General features: G+C 40.1%; 1 protein-coding gene across 1 annotated transcript in view; it reads left to right on the top strand.

The window, feature by feature from the left end:
- The first annotated feature begins 907 nt into the window (after nucleotides 1-907).
- Ankrd17 (ankyrin repeat domain 17) overlaps nucleotides 908-21248 on the top strand; it is a 135248-nt gene continuing 114907 nt past the window's right edge. Inside the window, 1 exon segment of the mRNA XM_052735342.1 lies at nucleotides 908-1410. Within this exon segment, the coding sequence (XP_052591302.1) occupies nucleotides 946-1410 (465 nt within the window). The 5' untranslated portion in view covers nucleotides 908-945.

Genomic DNA, 21248 nt, shown 5'->3' with positions numbered 1-21248 from the left:
AAGTCATCTCTGAAGATCCCAAGCCCTCTGAAGAAAAATGGCCAGGCAGGAAAAGTCTGTCCAGGAGGTCCGGGGCGAGGTCCCACCTCCCGGATCTGGAAGCCGGGCCTCCCACTCAGCATAGCTGCCCCGAGCTTCCGCGCTCGCCCCTCATTCCGCCAGGGCCCAGTTGCTCCCCATTCCGCAGCCCGGGCTTCCCTGAACTCCCCCCCTACCCCTGCCCCCAGCCACGCTCGCGGCGGGAGCCCCCCCGACTCCGCGCCCGTCGAGTCCGCACTTTGGACCGGGAAGCCGCGGTCGGCGCGCGGCCGCCGCGGCGCGGGCTGATGGCGTCACGGGCGCTTCCGCCTGCGGCTGCGTTCTAATCAGAAGCCAGGAAGGAAGGAAGGAGGGAGGGAGGGCTGCAGGGCTGTGTGTGGGGGGGAAGTAGCGAGGAGAAGACAAGCCAGCCCGGCGCTCGCTCGCCCGCCCGCCCGCGGCCCCTGCCTGGCCGTCCCCGCTCAGACCCCGTCTCTTTGCCGGCGGGAAGCTCCGCCAGCCACACTGCCCCCGGCGGCTCCTTCGGGACGCTTGCTCGGCTTTCCCGGGGCACGGCGTTCGCGCTCCGCCTCGCCACCCCTTCCACCCCTTCCACCCCCCCACCATATCGCCCTCCCGCTCTCCCGCTCGCTCGCTCCCTCCCTCCCTCCTCTCCCTCCCTCCCTCCCATCGCCAAGCTCCCCGCCCTTAGTATCGCGAGACGAGGTGAGAGCTTGGCGGAGCGGCGGCGGCGGCGGCGGCGGCAGTAGAGGTGACCGAGGCGGTGGTGGTGGCGGCGGCGGCAGCGGCGGCGGCGGCCCGGAGCGCTGTGTCGGCCCCGGCGCGGCCGAAGTCGCGGTAGAGCGGAGCCCCCCACGCCCCTCCCCCGTCCGCCCCCCCCCCCACTTCCCCCTTCTTCCCGCGGGGATGGAGAAGGCGACGGTTCCGGCGGCGGCGGCTGAGGGAGAAGGGAGCCCCCCGGCGGCGGCGGCAGTGGCGGCCCCCCCCACGGCGGCGGCGGCGGCGGCGGCGGCGGAGGTCGGCGGCGCGGCTCGCTCGGCCTCGTCTCCTCGTGGGATGGTGCGAGTCTGCGACCTGCTCCTGAAGAAGAAGCCACCGCAGCAGCAGCCGCTGCAGCAGCAGCAGCCGCCGCAGCCACAGCAGCAGCAGCAGCCGCAGCAGCAGCAGCAGCCACAGCACCACAAGGCCAAGCGGAACCGGACTTGCCGACCCCCCAGCAGCAGCGAGAGCAGCAGCGACAGCGACAACAGCGGCGGCGGCGGCGGCGGCGGAGGAGGAGGAGGAGGAGGAGGCGGCGGCGGCGGCGGCACCAGCAGCAACAACAGCGAGGAAGAGGAGGACGACGACGACGAGGAAGAGGAGGTTTCTGAGGCAAGGGCCTGGTTTCACCTCGAGGAGGGGAGGGAGGGACCGTGAAGGACCGAGGGTGGGAGCGGGGGGGGGGGCTGGCGGTGGGACCGAGTTCTCTCTGGGTTTCGATCTGTCGTCTTGGGGGGCCCGGGCTTTCGACGGCCCCCCTTTTCTTTGCTCGGCCCTGAGTCGTGAGGTGTGGGAATGTGGGGGAGGGTAACTGACACGTGGGGGTGGGAGGACCACAGAGTGCAGTGAGTTGGTGAGGAGCTGGTTCTCCGAGGGCGGCTTCGCACGGGTACGGGCCCGGGGATTGCGGAGATTCCCGGGTTGCACGTTGGAGCGGGAGGGTGGTCTCTCTGGGGCCAGTAAGGCCACCTCATTCCCGGGGCGGGGGCGGAGCCAAGGCGGGAGGGGTGAGATAATAGGTAGGGGAGTCTCCGGGGGAACGACTGCGAGCTTGGTAGTTTTCTGTCAGTGTAAGGTGGAGGAGAGCAGTGCTGGAGGGGTGGTGAGGTTGGAATGGACTCGGAGCTAAGTATTTGTGTCTGGGAGAGACACGTGAGAAGCTGTACTTTTCCATACTGTTTGGCTGCAGGGCTTTTTTTTTTTTTCTTAATAAACTGTTGTGGCTTCTGAAGTGATCTTACCGTCCTCGATTTATGAAAGATTTTGGATGAACCGATCTTATATATCCGTATGCATTTACAAATAACTTAGTACATAAAAATTCTGCTTGATGCTCTACGTGTATACGTAAATACATCATCAGGCTCTCCCTTAGTAAGAAATAATTAAACCAGATCCCGCTTTTTTTTTTTTTTCCTTTTTCCTTTTCAAATACACGAGTAAGAAGCGACTGCTTTGCACCTAGGCTTGGTTGTAGTGATTGGGGAGGCCTTATGATTTGTCCTAGTGATCTGGTTTCGTAACTGTTAATAGTTTTTTCCTGGCTCTACAGACAGGCGGCGTTGTAGGATCTTGTTCCTCAAAGAAGGCCTTTTAACCCAAAGGCTTAGTGAACCATACTGATAGCCAACTCAAACTTAGCAGTTATTAACTCTGAAACTAACCGTCTTGTCAGCGCTCCGAAATGGAAGCTTTAAACATGTCAGTGTGGAGGAAGGCAGCTGTAAGAGTTGATTAAAACTTAGTTCTAAGAGAGAAGACTAATTTAATTAATCAGAACTACTACCTGCTACTTCCTTCCTACCCCAGACATAGAGTTTGGTAAGAGCCTGCTCTTGAGATAATTTTTTCTTTCTTTTTTTCTTTTTTCTAGGTTCTGTTTAAATAGAGAAACACCTTGGAAAGGGAATGAGATTCACCTGTTAGCAATAAGACCAAAGATACTCACTTTTACCCTAGATGAAGCCACATGGTAGACTTCTAAGAGTAGGAATATATACACCAAAACTTCTCCCTTCTGTTACTTCTGTTTGGCCTGTTGTGGTAGGTTTGATTGGGTAGTTTGTACTGTAGGTAGTTTATTTAATAGGATGTTTTGGGATAATATGTTGCCCAGGCTTCTTTAGAATCACCAGAGACAAACAACAAAACAAGAGAAAACCAAACATTAATATTGAAACAGTGACGAGAAAGATGTGATGGAATCCTTTCTGTTTTGATGCTTAGAATTAACCAGTTTTATAAATTTCAGAAGTGGGAAGCATTTTCCCATACTTCAGCTCAGCCTTTTTATTAAAAAGAAATAAGGCCAGTAAGGCTTAAAACTGGTTGTGTCTGATAGTTGCAAAAGTAGGAATCAGTGTTTTTAGAGACTCAGAACAGTACTTTGAAAGTGATTTATTTCCTTGTGTCTCCCTTCTGACCTATTTCAAAATCTGGTGCTGAATTTCAGGTTTAACAGCTGTGAGCAAAATGCAGTATGAAGATTTTAAGTTTTCTAACCTTAAGCTCTGGTTTGGAGCAAGGTCATATACTTAAGAGAATTTTCTGCTGCGAACTCTACATACCTAGGTAGTTTTGTCCACTGGAAGGAACGTGGCCTAATAATTCCTTGAAAATGGCTCAAGCTGGTAGATATGTTAATTTTGTAGGTTGGATTTTTTTCTTCTGAAAATAAGTATTATATGTATTAACTTTGACCAACTAAGATAGTGTTGATTCTTAATGTGTTTTGTAATGCCATCTGCACAAGCATAAGCAATAGGTTTGTCATTTGTTGAGTGAAATATGTGTCAAAGTTGAGCCATTAAAAATGATGAGTAGGAAAGACAAAAAGGAATAGTTTTTCTCTCCGCACTTGCCTCCATTCTTTGTGGATCAAAGTGAAGAGGAAACCTTAGGGTGCTGTACACTGTAAGTCAGATGGGTGAGTTGTGCAATGCTTCTTTCCACTTTCATTGTCCTGACATGGCATCAGAAGTTTAATTTTCAGGACTTGGAAATGTACTTTTTTACCCTTTTCTCCAAATTCATTGTTTTGGCTTACACAGTTTAAAAATGCAGATAACATGATTCTTGAACTAATTCTTCAATAAAAAAATCAGAAGATTAGAAGGGAATATGAAAGCTTATACTTTTGCAGTGTTGAAACTTGAAAACATGATGGATGTGAAGGATGATTTAACATGACAAAAATACATTGGTGGTTTTGAAGAAATGTTAGCTGGATATTGTCTGTCTGTTGAAAGAGGAAAGATGGAAGAAAAGGAAAATGGATTTAAACAACAGCTTTAAGTACCTGGTTGCAATTCCTATTTATACATTAGAGTAGGTATCCCTAAAGTGTTTCAGACAGGATGGTAATGCCCGATGTTTGCATAGCCTCAGCTGTACCTGGGAAGAACATATGCGATTGAAAGCTCTCTCTGTCTTCCCTTCTGTTTGACACAAGACCTTAGGTTTAAGTTGAAAATGTATTTTTCTAAGCTTTCAATGGGCCACTGACTAGTAAAGAACAAAATATATTTCCAAATAAAAAAAACCACATTGTATTTCTTTTGAAATTAGAGTGTTAAATTGAATATTACAAGAAAAAGGTGAAATTACATGAGTTTATGCTTCATTTCAGAAATAGCATTGCATTCTATTGAACACACTTTTGATATGAGTGGAAGACAGCTTTTTTTAAAGCAGAATTCAGAGGGAGGAAATAAAAGAACTTTTAAGTTCGAGATCGCTATTTTTGTTGAAGAGGGAGGCAGAAAATATAAGCATGGTAGAAGTCAATCAGAATTCTACCTATATGTGTAGGAAAGGTATGGTTTTTACATTAAGAGATACACTTAATGAAGGAATTTAGACAGTGGGCCCAAGTGTAAACAAGTACTGAAAGGATGACTTTCAGCTATAAAAAAGGTAGAGTAGAGAAGGAGAGAGAAGGGAAAAATAATCAAGTTAGACTCTTGAAAGTAATTTCTCCTCCTCCTCCTCCTCCTCCTCCTTTTAATTAAAAAATGTTAGGTTCCTCTGTTGTAAATGCATGAAATCTCAGAATAGCCAAAAGAACTTGCCTGTACTGTTCCCAGTTCTGTTTCAACTGATATAGCATTATTTGTAAAATAGATGATCTTTGAAATAGTATTGTCTTATCTTCTGTTTAAAGAGGACTTGATTAAAAACAGAACGAAAAAGGAACAGCATACAGACATGTTCAGTTAATTAGTACCAGTTCTAGGGAGAATCCAGAGTTCATTTAGGAAACCACGAGTTACTTCCTTTCTTGTAGCCAGAGCCTGTGAATAGCTGATGCTTGGATTTTAACATCTTTCAATTTCAATTTTTCTTTCTTTCTCTCTCTCTCTCTCTCCTCTCTCTCAAGACATGGTCTCAATATATAACTCCAGCTATCTTGGAACTCACCCTGTAGACCAGACTGGCCTCAACAAGATCCTCCTGCCTCTTCCTCTCAAGTGCTGGGATTAAAGGCTTGTGCCACTATGCCCAGCAACATCTTTCAATTTCTTAATTACTCTCTTGAGTTATGAAACTTCCCTAACTTAAAATAATTGTTGAATGCCTGATAGGTGATTTAAACCTCCTACTTATATTTATATTCTAACAACGTAGTGAAAACTAGTACTTGAGTGCCCACTGTGTGAAGACTTAGCTAATAGTTATGAGCACGGACTATGTGTGGAGTTTGTATTCAGTTCTTTGATCTATCCCTTAAGGGTTTTGTGGTCTTGGTCCAGTTACTTAACCTCTATGGCTCATTTTCTTATATGTAAATGGTGATAATAGACCCTACTTTATAGCATTGTTAAGAAAGTGAAAGGAGTTAATAAAGTTTTCATGTTTCTCATTTTATTTTCACTATAACCCTATGAAGTGGATGTCACATTTATTTCATTATTCAAACAAATGAGTACTTACTGTATGCTTAATATTCTTCATTGAATAAGCAATGGTAAATAAAACTGTTTTAAGACATGTAAGCTAAAAATTTACCAGTGAGTAAACAGATTAATAAAATGTAAGAATGAGATTATATTTTTTATACACACACACACACACACACACACACACACACACGTATATATGTGGTTGATTATATATTTTGTTTAAGGAATGTGAATTTCAGAAGTATTGAAAATGTTGTGACAGCCAGTGAGATGGCTCAGAGGGTAAAGAGGTTTGCTGTCAAGCCTGATGACTTGAGTTTGATCCCAGGAACTCACATGGTGGAAGGAGGGAACTAACTCTCAGGTAGTCAGTCCTTTGACCTCCAGATATTAGCACCCCCCACCCATGTTTTTTTGAATGTTAGGACATTCATTTTACAGGCAAAGATACTGGTTTAAAATATATTTAAGTGACCTTGTGAGGGATATATATCTAATGTCAGAACAGGATTTGACATGGGTTTGTTTGATTCAAAACATGTTCATTTGTTTATCACTCATTTATTCTTTATTGTGCTAAAAGGAATATATTGCCTTTAAAATAGGGGATGTTGATTTGGAGTCTGGATAGAGTAAGTCGCCTGAAATTGCAAGATTTATTTGTTTATTTTAGGGTTTTTTTTTCTATTTTTCCCCCTTCCACATCGTAGCTATATGCAACTTTTTATTAGATACTCAGAAGGTCTGTGAATCTGACATCCCTTTATTTGGATCTAACTTTTACAAAGTGCCTCTGAGAAAGTACGTGGTATCAGAGAAGGCCTGCTATGATAAGTAGTGCCTTTCTCCTTTCTTGTGAATCTTTACCTTGAATTGGTGGAGTAGTTGAGAGTGTAGGACTGTCAGGACTAAAGGCAGAAACTTGGTGTTGATCCTCATGTCTTCCACTATACAGTAGTGTGTTTTAGAGTCTTACACGTTAGATTTTTCATGAAGCCACGTTTCAAGTATCAGTATTACATAAATAATCCTTGTGGCTACTTACTTTGGAAAACGTTTGGAATTTCATATCTTAAATTAAAAGAATTTATTTGTAGCTATTTATGTTGGACCCATGTAAGATACTTTAATTGGGTTATAACTCTTAGTTTAATTGCCCCAAGCTTTATTGTCACCAGAAGTGTATGAGAATGTCCCAGATGTGATTTTCTTTGATATTTAATGATTTATTTAAAATAGTATTTATATTTTCATAATTGTCAACATTGACTAAAGTTTTATGTTTTTGTTTGAATTTCCTCTTACATCCCTTACATATTGTGCTTCTTTGTCTTGGTGATTTGTGTGTGCTATTTATATTTATGGGTATTCTTTATATTGTTCCACATACTATCTTTATATTTTCACAATATGAAAAAGTATTTTGCTTAGTTAATTGTATTATTATTTTATGACTCATAAAACACTTCACACAAGAGACCTTCCTTGATTCCATATGCGAAAGATTCTTACAACTTTTCTCTTGGTACTAAGTGTTTTGCTTTCCTGAGGTAACTTGATACTCCTTTTAGATGTAGGATTTGTATTCATTTCTTTCCTACTCTTTCCATAGCAGTTGACTAGCCCTGCTTCTTAAAAGAACTTCAGCCTTTCCTTGTTTCTTTTTCTCCTGTTCCTGTGTTTACTAGCTGTCTTTAGTTGATCATCTTGCTTCCCCCTCTCCACATCAGTACACGTCCTACGAGTATTTACTTTACTGCTTTTTTTTGTGGGTGTATTGTTTGGAGTCTGATCTTAGGTGATTTTTGTCTCTTCTTCTGTTTTGTTATATTATCTATATGCCAGTCACCTTAAAGTTTACATCTCCCTTCTCAACTTTTGTTCTTGACAATTGAGCTCAGGCTTCTGGCCATCCAACATTTGTATACACCTTTCTTCCCACACCTAATCTTTCCTTTAAGTAAATCAGTTCAAAACCCCACCCAGCTATTATATACAGCTTAAAGTAGACGTCACCAGGTCAGTACTCTGCAAGCAAAAAAAAAAGAAAAAAGTCTCTGTTGCTTAACCCATTGTACAGTGGAGATTAGAAACAGAGTAACTGTGATCAGAGTTCTTTAGAGGAGAAGAGAAAGGAAGCACACAGCAGTCATTGGGCCATATTCATAATGAGTTCCTTCTGGGACAGCAGTTGTGAGAGCTATATGCTGGCAACTATGCAAGGTCCATAGTTTGACTCATTTTTTTCCCCTTGGGAGGATTGTTTTTTCACTGTTGTCTATGTCCTCGACTTTGTTTTTTGGGTGACTTTTTCTTGACCATGTCTGAAACATAATAGGCACTGGAAAGTTATGACTACCCTAGGAACATCATTGCTTTGTAGCCCTGTGTATCGTGTGTGTGTGTGTGTGTGTGTGTGTGTGGGGGGGGGGGGTTGTTTTTTGTTTTTGTGGTCTCCCTATCTCTGTTACTCCAGGTATAGTCCTTGTAAACATCCATAGACCTAAGTTCAGATCACAGATCTAGTAGTTTTTTCTACTCTATCACCTCTTAAGTTGTGCTGCCTAGTAGACTCTGTGGCTGCTGAGCCCTTGAATGTGGTTAGTGGCATCTAAGAGTTTATAATCTTACTTAGTTTTTAAACAACTTTTAAGTAGTCTTGTAGAGCCATTGGTTACCATATAAAATAGTGTAGATATAGAATATCTCTATCAGCATAGAACATTCTGATAGCTCTTTTACCTTGCAGTGTTGACTTGATCTGGAAAAAAAAAATCTAATGTATATAGCTTACCAACCAAAATGACTATGCCCCAGATTACCAGGATTGAATTGTATATCTCAGGCTATGTCTGCATTTAGTGATAAAGTCTTTAAAAGAGTAATTAAGATTAAATCAGGTCCTCTAGTCTGACTGGTTTCCCTATAAAAGGAAGTTTAATTACAGACACCAGATGTGCACACAGGAAAAAAAGGCCAAGTAAAGATGAAGGAAGAAGGTGATCATCTGCAAGCAAGGCAAAGAGTCTCCTGAGAGACCAGATCTATTGATAGCCTGGTCTTAGACTTCTAACCTTCATAACTGGGAGAAAATGAATGCTGTTTGAGCCACCCAATCTATGTTACTTTGTGCTAGTGAATTAATGTGCATCCTGTGAGAAATAGGACACAGAAGGATGGTTATGGATAGCTTCCTTTGAAGAATTGACCAAGGAATTATAACTGTTTCTTTTTGTTTATATCCTACTGGTCAGAACTTAATTCAGTATTTAGTTCTTGCTATTTGACTGTGTGTCCAGATAAAACTTGTGGGGGAACTGGCTTTATATTGCAAGAAGGACTGACTGTGTGGATTTGGGGGATAATTAATACCTTACAAAGTTCTAGGATCACCTTGTCCTTTTAGCTAATAAATACAAGAGAAAATGTCTCTACTGGTTTCCTGAATTAATTTTGTTGGCCTAGCTTGGGTCTTGGCTTCAGCCTTGAAAAAGATGTGTCATTCAGGACCTGCAGTGTTTGCTATGTAGAAGGTGAGCCAGGGGAGTTTATTCTCACCCAGTCTCATAGAATGGTTTCCATTGCTAAAATGACATGGTAGGACAATGAAAAGGGAGAGCATAGAACCTCCTAACCATTGTGCGTTTGTTGCTACCATCCCATTAGGCTGGCTGTTATCGTACTTAGATTTCACAGTACCCTCCTCATTTGTTCTCCTACCTGGCAGGCACACTACCCTCTTTCCCCTCATCTCTCCTTTCCCCTTTCCATCTTTTCTCCCTCTATCTCATTTAGTCCTCATGTAACAAGTGGCTAATCTTGCTGAAATATAGGTCATTACTTGAATACTGTACTTAGAATAAAATTGAAGCTCTTAATTTGGTCTGCAAGACTTTTAATGACTGCTTCCATTGTTGTAGTCTCATTTTGTATCCCTTTTAGTCCATTCTTATCTTTGTCATTCTGAGCTAGAAGGTCCTGTAGTGGGGTCTTTTACCTAGGGTATTCTTCCCTTGGCTCTTGACTTTTCTTTTTATTTAAAAAATTTTATTTTATTACTTTATGCATATGGATGTTTTGCCTGTATGTGTGCGTATGCACTACTTGCATGCCTGTGGCTTGTGAAAGTCAGAAGAGGGAGTCAGATCTCCTGGAACTGGAGTTACAGGTAGTTGTGAATGACCATGTGGATTTTGGGAATTGAGTCCAGGTCCTCTGGAAGAGCAGCCAGTGTGCTCTTAACCACTGAGCTGTCTGTGTAGCTCCTCTTGGTTTTTCTTGATTTTACCCTTCAGGTTTCAAAGTAGATTCTTCAACTCTGGATTATTGAGGGAGACTTGCCCTTCTACATCTCCTCTTCTACCTTTTCGTTTCTACCTCTAAGTTGACTAGGATAAGAAACAGAAGTCCTATATTGATTCTTCACTAAGCTTTAGCAGTAAGTATTTCAGTGGATTTTTGAAGCCTGTTTGTTAACACTTTTAAAAGGGGTGTGTGTGTTTACTTGTTTACTATGCCCAAATATCAAAGTCTTTTATTCCCGTGTCCACGTCAGCATTAATCATCAGTTGACGCTTGTAAAATTGCTGAGGTTTGGTGAGGTGTGTGTGTGTGTGTGTCTGTCTGTCTGTCTGTGTCTGTCTGTCTGTCTGTGCTGGTGACATGGACATGTGTTAGTGGAGGTTCAGGATCTATTCCTTGATTGCTCTCCCTACTGCATTATAAACCTGGGTCTGTTACTTGAACCTAGAACTCACTGATTTAGCTAGTATAGCTAGCTAGCTTGTTCTGGATATCTACCCCATTTCTGCCTCCTGTATGTTACCAGATGACCAGGATTACCAGATGGGCTGCCATGCCCGCCCAGCTTTGACATGAGTGTTGGGGACCCAACTCTGTTCCTCATGCTTGCACAGGAGGTGCTTTTCCTACTGAGCCATCTCCTCATCCTCTAGAAATTGCTGTCTTTTTAATTGAAAAGTCCTAAGTGTCTGGTTTCATGTGATGAGGTGTAATACTCTAGGCTTCTTTAATGTCTTAGAAGATAGTTGTCAGTCACTGATCTTGTTTGTCCAGAATTTGGATTCTAACCTGCCAGATATGCTCTAGAATTAATCTTTTGCAAATTGCCACAAATATTTTTATGTCTGTTTTGATAGGATATGCATTATGCCATGATGTGTAACACTGTGAAAAGTCTAACCCATACACACAATGTGCTTCTATTTTTCAGGCTCTTCATCTTTCTCTACTAAAGTTATGCAGTTACATAATGTGTGGGGGTTTTTTTTGTTTCTTTGTTTTGTTTTAAATACAATTTTATGTGCATGTCTGTATAAGGGTGTGGAATCCCCTGGAACTGGAGTTACAAACAGTTGTGAGCTGTCGTGTGTGCTGGGGATTGAACCCAGGTCCTCTGAAACTACAGCCAGTGTCTTAATTCCTGAGCCGACTTCAGCTCCAGGTTTCCTTATGTTGCCCTGCCTGTCCTGGAACTTTACTATGTAGACCAGGCTGGCCTTGAACTCAGAAGAATTCTGCCTGCCTCTGTCTCCCCAGTGCTGAGATTAAATGTGTGCACCAGCGTGTCTGACAAGTTACTCAGTTTTTATACAGCTTTTACACACTTATTGTGGATTGTTTTATAGTTCTTATTACTGTCATGAATTGTATCTTTTTTTTCCTTTATACCTTTTAGTTACTGTTGAAATATGGACATTTGATTTTGATACTTTTATCTTCTACATGACAACTGAATTCTTAGTTTGTTCTTTTTTTTTTTTTTTTTTTTTTTTTTTTTTTTTTTTTTTTTTGGTTTTTTCGAGACAGGGTTTCTCTGTGTAGCTTTGCGCCTCTCCTGGAACTCACTTGGTAGCCCAGGCTGGCCTCGAACTCACAGAGATCCGCCTGGCTCTGCCTCCCGAGTGCTGGGATTAAAGGCGTGCGCCACCACCGCCCGGCTTAGTTTGTTCTTTTTAATTTTTAAATTGTCATGTTGACTCCAGTGTATTATTTCTGTCTTGTTTTCCAATTTTTATGCCATGTTTTTTTTCTCTCTCTCTTACTGTGTCAGTTTTAAGTGTCCCAAAATGTCCATTATCAGAGCTAGTGGGGCCTGTCCTTGTCCTCCCTTACTGTAATGGGACTGTGTCACCATTAAGTATAGTGCAATTTTTTTTTTTTTTAGCAATATAGTGTATCTTTCTGTTAGCTCATTTAAGTTTTGCCAGAAACAATAACATTTATCAAAATTTTTTATTAGGAATTTGCATTTGTGGGGCTTGTCTGTTTATTGGTTTGAGATAGGGTCTAGTCATATTGTCCAGGCTTGCTTCAAACTCACAGTCTTCTTGCCTCAGTCTCCTTAGTGCTGGTAATAAAGATGTGTGTTACCACACCCAACTGAAATGAATTTTGATGTGTATTAAAATGGTTATTAAGCTCTTTACTCCCCTGTTCACACACAATGATAGATGACCTAACACTAATCTGTGGTTAGAATACTTGGTATTATTTACTATTTACTATTTTAACACATTTTTGGATTTGATTTCAGAAACATTCTAACTTACATTTTGCCAATTGTCTATTTCACTTTAGATTTATTAAGTCTTCTAGGAAAAACTACTTTCTTCCTCACATCAATCTTGTAAAGATTTATCTATTACAGATTCCTTTTATATTTGTTTTCTTTAAAAAACATTTTTAGATGTATGACAGTTTGCTTGCATTTATGTATATGTACCATGTATTTGCCTTGTACCCATGGAGGCCAGAAGAGGTCTTGAATCCCCTGGAATTGGAATTATAGATGGTTGTGAGCCACTGTGTGGGTTCTGGGAACTGACTGACACTCAAGAGTGCTTGAAATGAGTTTGATTACTGTGCCTAGTAATTTTTTAAACTAATCCATGCCTCGTATAATAGCTAACTTTCTCTTAAATTATGAACAATGCTAAGTAAAAATCTTACTGGTTTTAAAGTGTCAGTTCAGTAGTGTCAGGAAATTTTACATTGTTCTGCAACAGATCTCCAGAACTTTTTCATATTGCAAAATCAAAAGTGTACTGCACATCCATTGAAGAACTCTACATTGCCCTGCTAACATTTATGTAGACTCATGGAGGGAGCCTATCTATCTATCTATCTATCTATCTCTATATTTATCTATCTATATAGAGATAGATAGATAGATATATTTCCAAATAGTTAATGAATTGACTTAGGTATTGCAACGCTATCCCCTCCCATGTTTGAAGTGTTACCGTCTTTCTTTCATGTTTGCACAGTAGAATAATGCATCAAATTGTATTTCCTCAGTGTGTTCATATTTAATATGTACCTCATTTGTATATGCTGAAGACCCCACACACAAAATATTTAGGGGCTGTAAAAAACTGAGTATAACATACCTGTAATCCCAGTGCTGAGGACATGGAAGACTGGAGGGAGGGTCTCAATCTAGCTGAGCTCTAGGTGACGCGAGAGACTTTGCCTCAAAAAATACGGAGAAGCAATTGAAGCATATGTGTCTAGTTTACCTCTGGCCTGCATATTCATGCACACCCACACAAATGTACACATGTACACATGAACATGTCTACACGCAGGAAAATTAAGTTACTTACACTAATCAGTTTCACATGTTCTTTGATAAATAGGTAACATTTGTGAGCAGCTTATGGTTGACAAACTAATTTTATGTATTTTTCATGTAATCCAGGTGTTTGCTTGGTTTGTTGGTTTGCTGTACAGGGGATTGAATGCAGGACCTAGTTCATGTTAAGTACCACCAGGTTAAATGCGCATGCTTGTTTGTTTGTTTTGGGGGACAGGGTCTTGATATTAGCCCAGACTGGCTTCATTGTCAGAATTTTCCTGCCTCAGCCTCCAGGATTGATTATAGACAAGTACCACCATATCTGGCACATGGAGTGGTCTTTTGTTGCAATTTTTCTTCCTCCTGTGCAGGCCTGACTTCTTTCCTTCTTCCCTCTCTTCATAGATATATACATAGGTAGAGCTTTTATTAAGAAGAGCGGCAGCCACTTGTAGTGTCCTTTTTGTGATCTTCTAGATCAATGGTTCTCAACCTTCCTAATGCTGCAACCCTTTAATATAGTTCCTCATGTTGTGGTGACCCCAACCATAAAATTATTTCATTGGTACTTCATAACTGTAATATTGCCACTATTATGAATCTTAATGTAAAAATGTGATTTGCAGGATATCTGATATGCGACCCTAGAGGGGTTGAGAACTGCTGATGTAGATTTTCTTTGGACCTTTTACTTGACCTGCTATACTCCATACAGTTAGTGCAGGATGGACAGACTGAAATTTTGTAGTTCTCTTCAGCTTTCATTCTGGTCTCTTTAAGTTTGTTTTGAATTTTTTTTATTTTAAAGTATTTCAATTTTATTTTACTTGAGTTTGATATTGAGTCTAAAGGCAGTATGCATATTAGGCAAGCACTCTTAGCCCTGAACTAAGATATGTTTCATTCTGTTGAGAGAATAGGACCACATCCTTCAAAGAAAATCTTTGAGAAGTTTCTACGAATCACTACCATAAAATTGCTGGAAGTATTCAATTTAATGTTGTAATCTTTTTTTTTTTTTTTGGTTTTTCGAGACAGGGTTTCTCTGTGTAGCTTTGCGCCTTTCCTGGAACTCGCTTTGTAGACGAGGCTGGCCTCGAACTCACAGAGATCCGCCTGGCTCTGCCTCCCGAGTGCTGGGATTAAAGGCGTGCGCCACCACCGCCCGGCTAATGTTGTAATCTTAAAGGGACATTATGTTAATTTTCTTTGCTAAGTTACATAATAAATGCTGACTGAAAGCTTAAACAGTAGAGTAAGATGGAGAATAATAATTGAAAATCTTTCTTATATATCAAGTATGTTCTTAAGCTTAATATTTTGGCTTTTTCTGTACATTTTCATACGGATGCATAAATGCATATTTATAGAATCAAAGTTTGGTTATGCATAAATGAGAATATTTAAAAAATACTCCCTGAACCTTTCTTAATTAGTATCATAGACTCTACATGTGAAAAACTGTGTGTGTGTGTGTGTGTGTGTGTGTGTGTGTGCGCGCGCGCGTGCGTGCGTGCTCCTTTTATTGGGTGTGGAGTATTCCTTTGTTTCCCAGTTTGGTAATTTTGTTGTTTCTGATGTTTTGCCATTTTGATCATTTCTGCAAATGTATATGTGCTTTTAGTATTATGGTACAACCTAATGTTAGTGGTGAAATTGCTACACCAGGTACATGGGGCTTTTATTAAAACATTGTTATTGTGTGTATGCTTGTTACCTGTTGCCATGCTGTCTGTCTGTGGAAAGAGGTCAGGACATTTTGGTGGAGTCTATTTTCTCGACCTTTATGTGGGATCAAACTTAGATTACCAGGCTTGCATGGATAGCTCCTTTGAGCGTCTTGTTGGTCCCAAGGGTCTGTTTTTTTATCTGTCATTTTATTATTCACGTCAACCCAAAATTTTGAAACCGTAGTGGCTCTTTGTTAGATGTCTATGTACAAGATTGAAAGCCAGATTACAAGCCCTGTTCTAGTCATACGTATTAATTTGGGGAGAATTCCATTGACGGCTTCATCCACAACTATCACATATCTGCATATTTAGTAATTATAAATAACCCAAATTATATTTTAGTTAGTACTTACTAAGTACTGAACATAGTTTTGATTGCTTTATGTATATTCCATAATGGTAGGCCTTAACACTCCATTTTATTGTTGGTCAAGACATGCAGATGACTTTCTCAAGGTAGGATAAGTGGTAGAGATGGAATATGGACAGTTTCCATTATAGTCTGCTTCCTTAGCAACGCCTTTGTTCTCCTGCCCCCTTCCTTTCCTTCTACGGCCTTTCTAGTAATAGCTCTACAAAATGGATTTTTGTATAAATTGTAGAGCCTAGCAGATTATTTCGTTTCTCATTTGGGTCTTCTTTCAGATCTATAAGAATGATTTCTTAGTCTACTTTAGGTGTAAGATCTGCTCCTTAGCCTCAAAAGTGTCTTGTTAATTTTTTTCTGTTCTATTTCATCATATTGGTTCCCTAACCTCCATCTTGAAAACATTCATGTGACTGATCTTGAGGTTGAATTTATAGGTTGTGAAAGGTGATCAGCAAATCATATACTGTCTTTTCACTATTACTAAACATCATAGAAAAATACATACCCTGTGGATAACCTGGTATTGTAAGTTCTCAAATGTGAATTGGGAAGAATGTCCATTCTGCCAGGTCAATATGACATGTAAGCTGAAGCTTTCAGATCCTCAAAACAAAAGGAACTTTGTTAAACTTTTTTTTTTTTTGGGGGGGGGGTTTCAAGACAGGGTTTCTCTGTGTAGCTTTGCGCTTTTCCTGGAACTCGCTTTGGAGACCAGGCTGGCCTCGAACTCACAGAGATCCGCCTGCCTCTGCCTCCCGAGTGCTGGAATTAAAGGCGTGCGCCACCACCGCCCGGCTAAACCTTTTTTTTTAGTAGGGGTTGTGTGACAGATTGTATATGAAATGTTTATGATCTTACTAGGGTTTCCATAAATACTATTGTTAGAATTGAAAGGTAAGGAATTTTAGAGAGCCTTGTGAAAATGTAATTATTTTTAAAGTAATTTTGTTTGTGCTTTTAAAGTATTTGTTTGTGCTTGCCATGGCATACAGGTGGGAGTGAGGGACAGTTTGCAGGCACCACTTCCCTCCTTTTACCCTGTGGATTCTGGGGATTGAGCTCAGGCTACCAGGCTTGGTGTTTGATCCACTGAGCCACATTGATTGGTAGCCTTTGACTAATTTTTTTCTTTGTAAGTTTAGAAAGAACTCTTACTTATTTCTCTTTCCAATTTTATTTAATGTCATTATTTTACTGAATTTATATATTGTCAGTAAAATGAATGTGCATTATTTTAAGTGGCTATGATATCACAGGCTAAGAACTTGTGTGGGTTCTATAATAAGGAGTTCACAAAATGTTGGTTATTTGGTTTAGACAGGATGATGTTCTGGATTTACTAGGTCTTTAGAATTTAAATAGAATACATTTTTAACTTCCTTTAGAACTTTAAAATTTTAATAATTCTTTATATTGTTAATTTTCTGTGGCTAATAAATTAGCAAATTTATTCTTATGAGTTCTTTGTTATAGGCTTAGCAAGTAAGGCTAGGGTTTGGGATAAAATGGCCAAGTATCAAAACAAAGATATGAACATGATACTTTATTTAAAATTATGTTTATGTATGTATGTATTTATTTTGTATGCCTAGCTAACTCAAGTTGTTAGGCTTGGTACTAAGTAAGCCATCTCACTGGCCCTGCATATGCTGTTTTCTTAACCTCAGACCCTTTAACACATAGTCCTCACTTTGTGGACTCTTCTCTCTTACTTTTACTTTAATCTGCCTCCACATAACTACTTTACAGTTCAGGATCCCCTTTACCACTCAGCTTAGCTTTCTGTCTCCAGGAGTATCTGAATTCTCTTAGTAATGCAGTTGAAGTTGTGAATGTGCCTTAGTATCATGAAGTTCTTATCCATGTTAGCCTTAGCCTGGCTCTCTTTTATACCAAGACCTAAATACAGACTTGGTATTGCAGTGCTTTTGTCTTATACATGAGAATGCTAGTTTTTTATTTTACGGAGCCCAGAAAAACAGTCTCACTTAAGAAAACGAGCAATGTTTAGGTTTGTGTGTGTGTCTTAGTGAAATAAAGGTCCCTTTGACCTCAATACCGTAACAAGTTTTTTTTTTAAATATTTTTATTTTATATGTATATGATGTTTTGCTTGCATATGTGTCTATGTAACACTTGTGTGCCTGTAGAGGACATCAGATCCCTTGGAACTGGACTTACAGAAGGCCACGTAGGTATAGGTTGTCTGGAAGAAGCCAGAACTCTTAACCACTGAGCCCCCTGGCCCCCCCAGAAATCTTTATGAAGATTTTAATCAAAGATAGTAAGAAAAGCAGTCATTCTATTATCTTCAAAACCAGACATGTACAAATATTGTGCTATAACTTGAAGTTGCATTTAATTTTGAAATAACCCATTGTGTTTGCATTTTTGTTTCTAGAATTATTTCTCCTGGAAAGGATATGAAATTGAGCTAGTATCTTATTTTACAATCCTTCTTTAGTATTTCCTGATTGGGGCAAGTTATTATTTAGTCTCAGTTTCTTCATATTTGATCTAATGAACTTTTTAACAAGGTTTCTCTAAATCAGGATTTTTTAACTTTTCAACTTAGGACCTTTTTCCCTTGAATTTTCACACCTTCTGGCTGTATATACTTAGGTACATAAAATAAGTATACAAATAGAACATTTATTGATTCCTTTGGTACACATATAATTTTATCATTTATTAAAGATGAAGGCTAATTTACATACTAGTAAGGTAGATCTGCTTATTTTTACAAAGGGGATTGAATCTTGGCTAACTATTTGATATTGCAGCACACAGCATTTTCTGCATTCTATAGAATTCATTGATGGCATTGATTTTATAGTCATCAGTGCTGAGAAAGCTGCTTTGTATAAATGAAGAGCACAGAGTGGCAAAAATATGTCTAGGGCCACCTCAGAAATCTTTGAAAGTTCTGCTCTAATCCAGAGTGAAAACCTTATTTATTTATTGGTTGTTTTCTGTTTTTGTTTTTGCTTTTTTTTTTTTTTTTTTTTTTTTTTTTTTTGAGACAGGGTTTCTCTGTGTAGCTTTGGAGCCCTTCCTGGAACTCACTCTGTAGACCAGGCTGGCCTCAAACTCACAGAGATCCGCCTGCCTCTGCCTCCTGAGTGCTGGGATTAAAGGTGTGCGCTACCACCGCCCCACCATTAAATTTTTTTTTTTATGATACCTTGGACAATTCATACAATAATCTTAAAGATCAAATATTATAATGCAGTATTACCTAAAAGACACTAATTTAATAATACATGCTGAAGAATGATGATAGGAAAATATTATGTCTTTGTTTTCCATATATAAATGTTTTTATGAGTCCATAAAACTTTGTAAGTACAGTAAGAAACACTTTAATTCAAAACGTATCTGATAGTCCTTAGTTAGACATTTAATCGTTGTTGGTTGCAGTTGAATGTTGTATTCAGAACCGAGGGCTACAGTGCAGTTGTGTCAGGCAACGTGGTTGAAAGCTGCCAGAAACATCCTGGATTCATTCAGTATTTGTTTATAAATCTCGGTTGTTGTGCATTTAGAACTTTGTTCTTTTGAGACAGCATCTTATCCTATAACACAGGCTGCCTTGGAACTGGCTTCTATAGACCTGGCTGGCCTCAAACTTAACAAAGCTCCACTGGACTGCCTCCCAAGTACTTATATTAAAGGATTGTAGCCTATGCCTATTTTTTCTTGGTTTTTGTTTGTTTGTTTGTTTGTTTGTTTGTTTTCCAGAAACTGTTGTGTTGCCTTTTTTTTTTCCCAATCCACACATTCAGTTACATGACCTGTAGAGTTGTGACCCACAGATTAAGAAGCTGGACTTTATAAAGAATGAAGATATTTTACATAGTTGATTTAATACATGGTTTTACATGTTACTTGGTAACTTATTTTCACCTTAATCCATATATGAAATTCTGGAACAAAGTTGGAATTGTTCTTTTTTATTCAGAAACAATTCTCTTTCCCTTTTTTAGGTTGTGGTCATCTGTTTCCTTTCCTCTGCCCCTAGTAATTATGTAAGTTACCTACAGAAATTCCCATAGGAGGGCTTTCAGGAAACCTTTGAGAGTCTATAGCTGGTTAGAATGCTTTATCCATGTGTGTGTGTGTGTGTGTGTGTGTGTGTGTGTGTGTGTGTGTGTGTGTGTACACGCCTGCCATGGTATGGGTGTAGATGTCAGAGGACAACTGGGAAGTGGATTCTCTGCTGTTACATGACTTCCTTGGATAGAACTCAAGTCATGAGATGTGCCCAGCAAGCCATCTTACCAGAGCCAATGAGTCAATTTTAGTTTTACTTCCATTTCCATTTACTGTTTTAAGACTTATTTTATTTAGTTGTTTGTGTGTATGTGTATGTGCACATGTATACATGCAGGTGCCTATGGAGGCCAGAAGAAGGATGTCAGATCCCCTGGAGCTGGAGTTACTGGCATTTGTCACCTACCCAGTGTGGGTGCTGAGATCTGAATTCTGGTCCCATGATTGAGCAGTAAACACTTTTAACCACTGAGCCATCTCTCTACCTTCTGATAAAAAATTTGTAATTTTTAATCAACCATCCTTTGTTTTTCTTTCATCAGTGAGGGAAAAAAAACTCCTAAGAGAGATTTTTATATCTGCTTTCCCCTCCCTGGATAGGTGAAGAGTTACATGGAAAGCTGAGTTATGATTAATAAAGTACACAGCTATTGCCTTATATGCTTAGGCACCTATGAAGCTATAACTCCATTTTATCTATATTGATGGAAATTTTCTTTGAAATGAATGAACTTACATAGATGATCCACCATATTCTTTTAACTTTCTTTCTCACAGTGTTTGATTAATGATGTTTGTCTTGGTCACTGTTCCATTGCTGTGAAGAGACACCATGACCAAGGCAGCTCTTATAGAAGAAAGCATGTAATTGTGCGCTTGCTCACAGTTTCAGAGGTTTAGACCATTATCATGGCAGGGGTCATTGTGGCATGCCTGGTGCTGGAGCAGTACCCGAGAGCTACATCCTGATCAAGAGCACTGGCTGCTTTTGTAGAAGATTGATTTGATTCTCAGCATCCACATGGCACCTCATAACCACCTATACTCCCGTCTTAAGGGATCTGATGACCTCTTCTGGCCTTCTTGAGTACAAGGCATGCACATGGTACACATACATGTAGGCAAAACTCAACGTATACAAAACAAAAGAATCATTCTCTTGAAAATATAGGCCAGGGGTTCAGTTGGGTGTAGCATGAATTTTAAAAGGTCTTATTAATAAAATCAAGCCTGAAGCCAGATATTGGGGTGAATGCTGGAAAATCAGAGAGACAGAACCAGCCACAGCTTCCTCACCTTGCATATTCCTCATCTGATCCTGTTTCCTCAGACTGGAAGCCTCTCAGTCCTTATCCGGAATGAATCTCAGCTGAACTGCTGCCTAAAAGCTTAACCAGACTCTAGTTCCTGGTCCTCATGCCTTATATACCTTTCTGCTTCCTGCCATCATTTCCTGGGATTAAAGGGGTGTGTCACCATGCCTGGCTGTTTCCAGTGTGACATTGAACTAACTCACAGAGATCCAAATGGATCTCTGCCTTCAGAATTTTAGAATTAAAGGTGTGAGTGCCACCATTTTCTGGCCTCTGTATCTAGTGACTATTCTGTTCTCTGACCCCAGATAAGTTTATTAGGGTGCACAATATTTTGGGGAACATAATTTATCACCACAGTTGGTGTGTACTGAGAAGTTGTGCACTAATGGAGATGTAGAAACAGTAAAGCAGATTTTTCTTTATGTGACAACTCTGTAGTGATTTTCTGTTTAGGGCCACAATTTGACTAGTAGAAAA

This window comes from Peromyscus californicus, unplaced genomic scaffold, assembly GCF_007827085.1.
Source record: "Peromyscus californicus insignis strain IS unplaced genomic scaffold, ASM782708v3 Scaffold_13__1_contigs__length_99412109, whole genome shotgun sequence".
NCBI classification, from domain to species: domain Eukaryota; kingdom Metazoa; phylum Chordata; class Mammalia; order Rodentia; family Cricetidae; genus Peromyscus; species Peromyscus californicus.
This window is presented reverse-complemented; position numbering and strand designations above follow the sequence as displayed.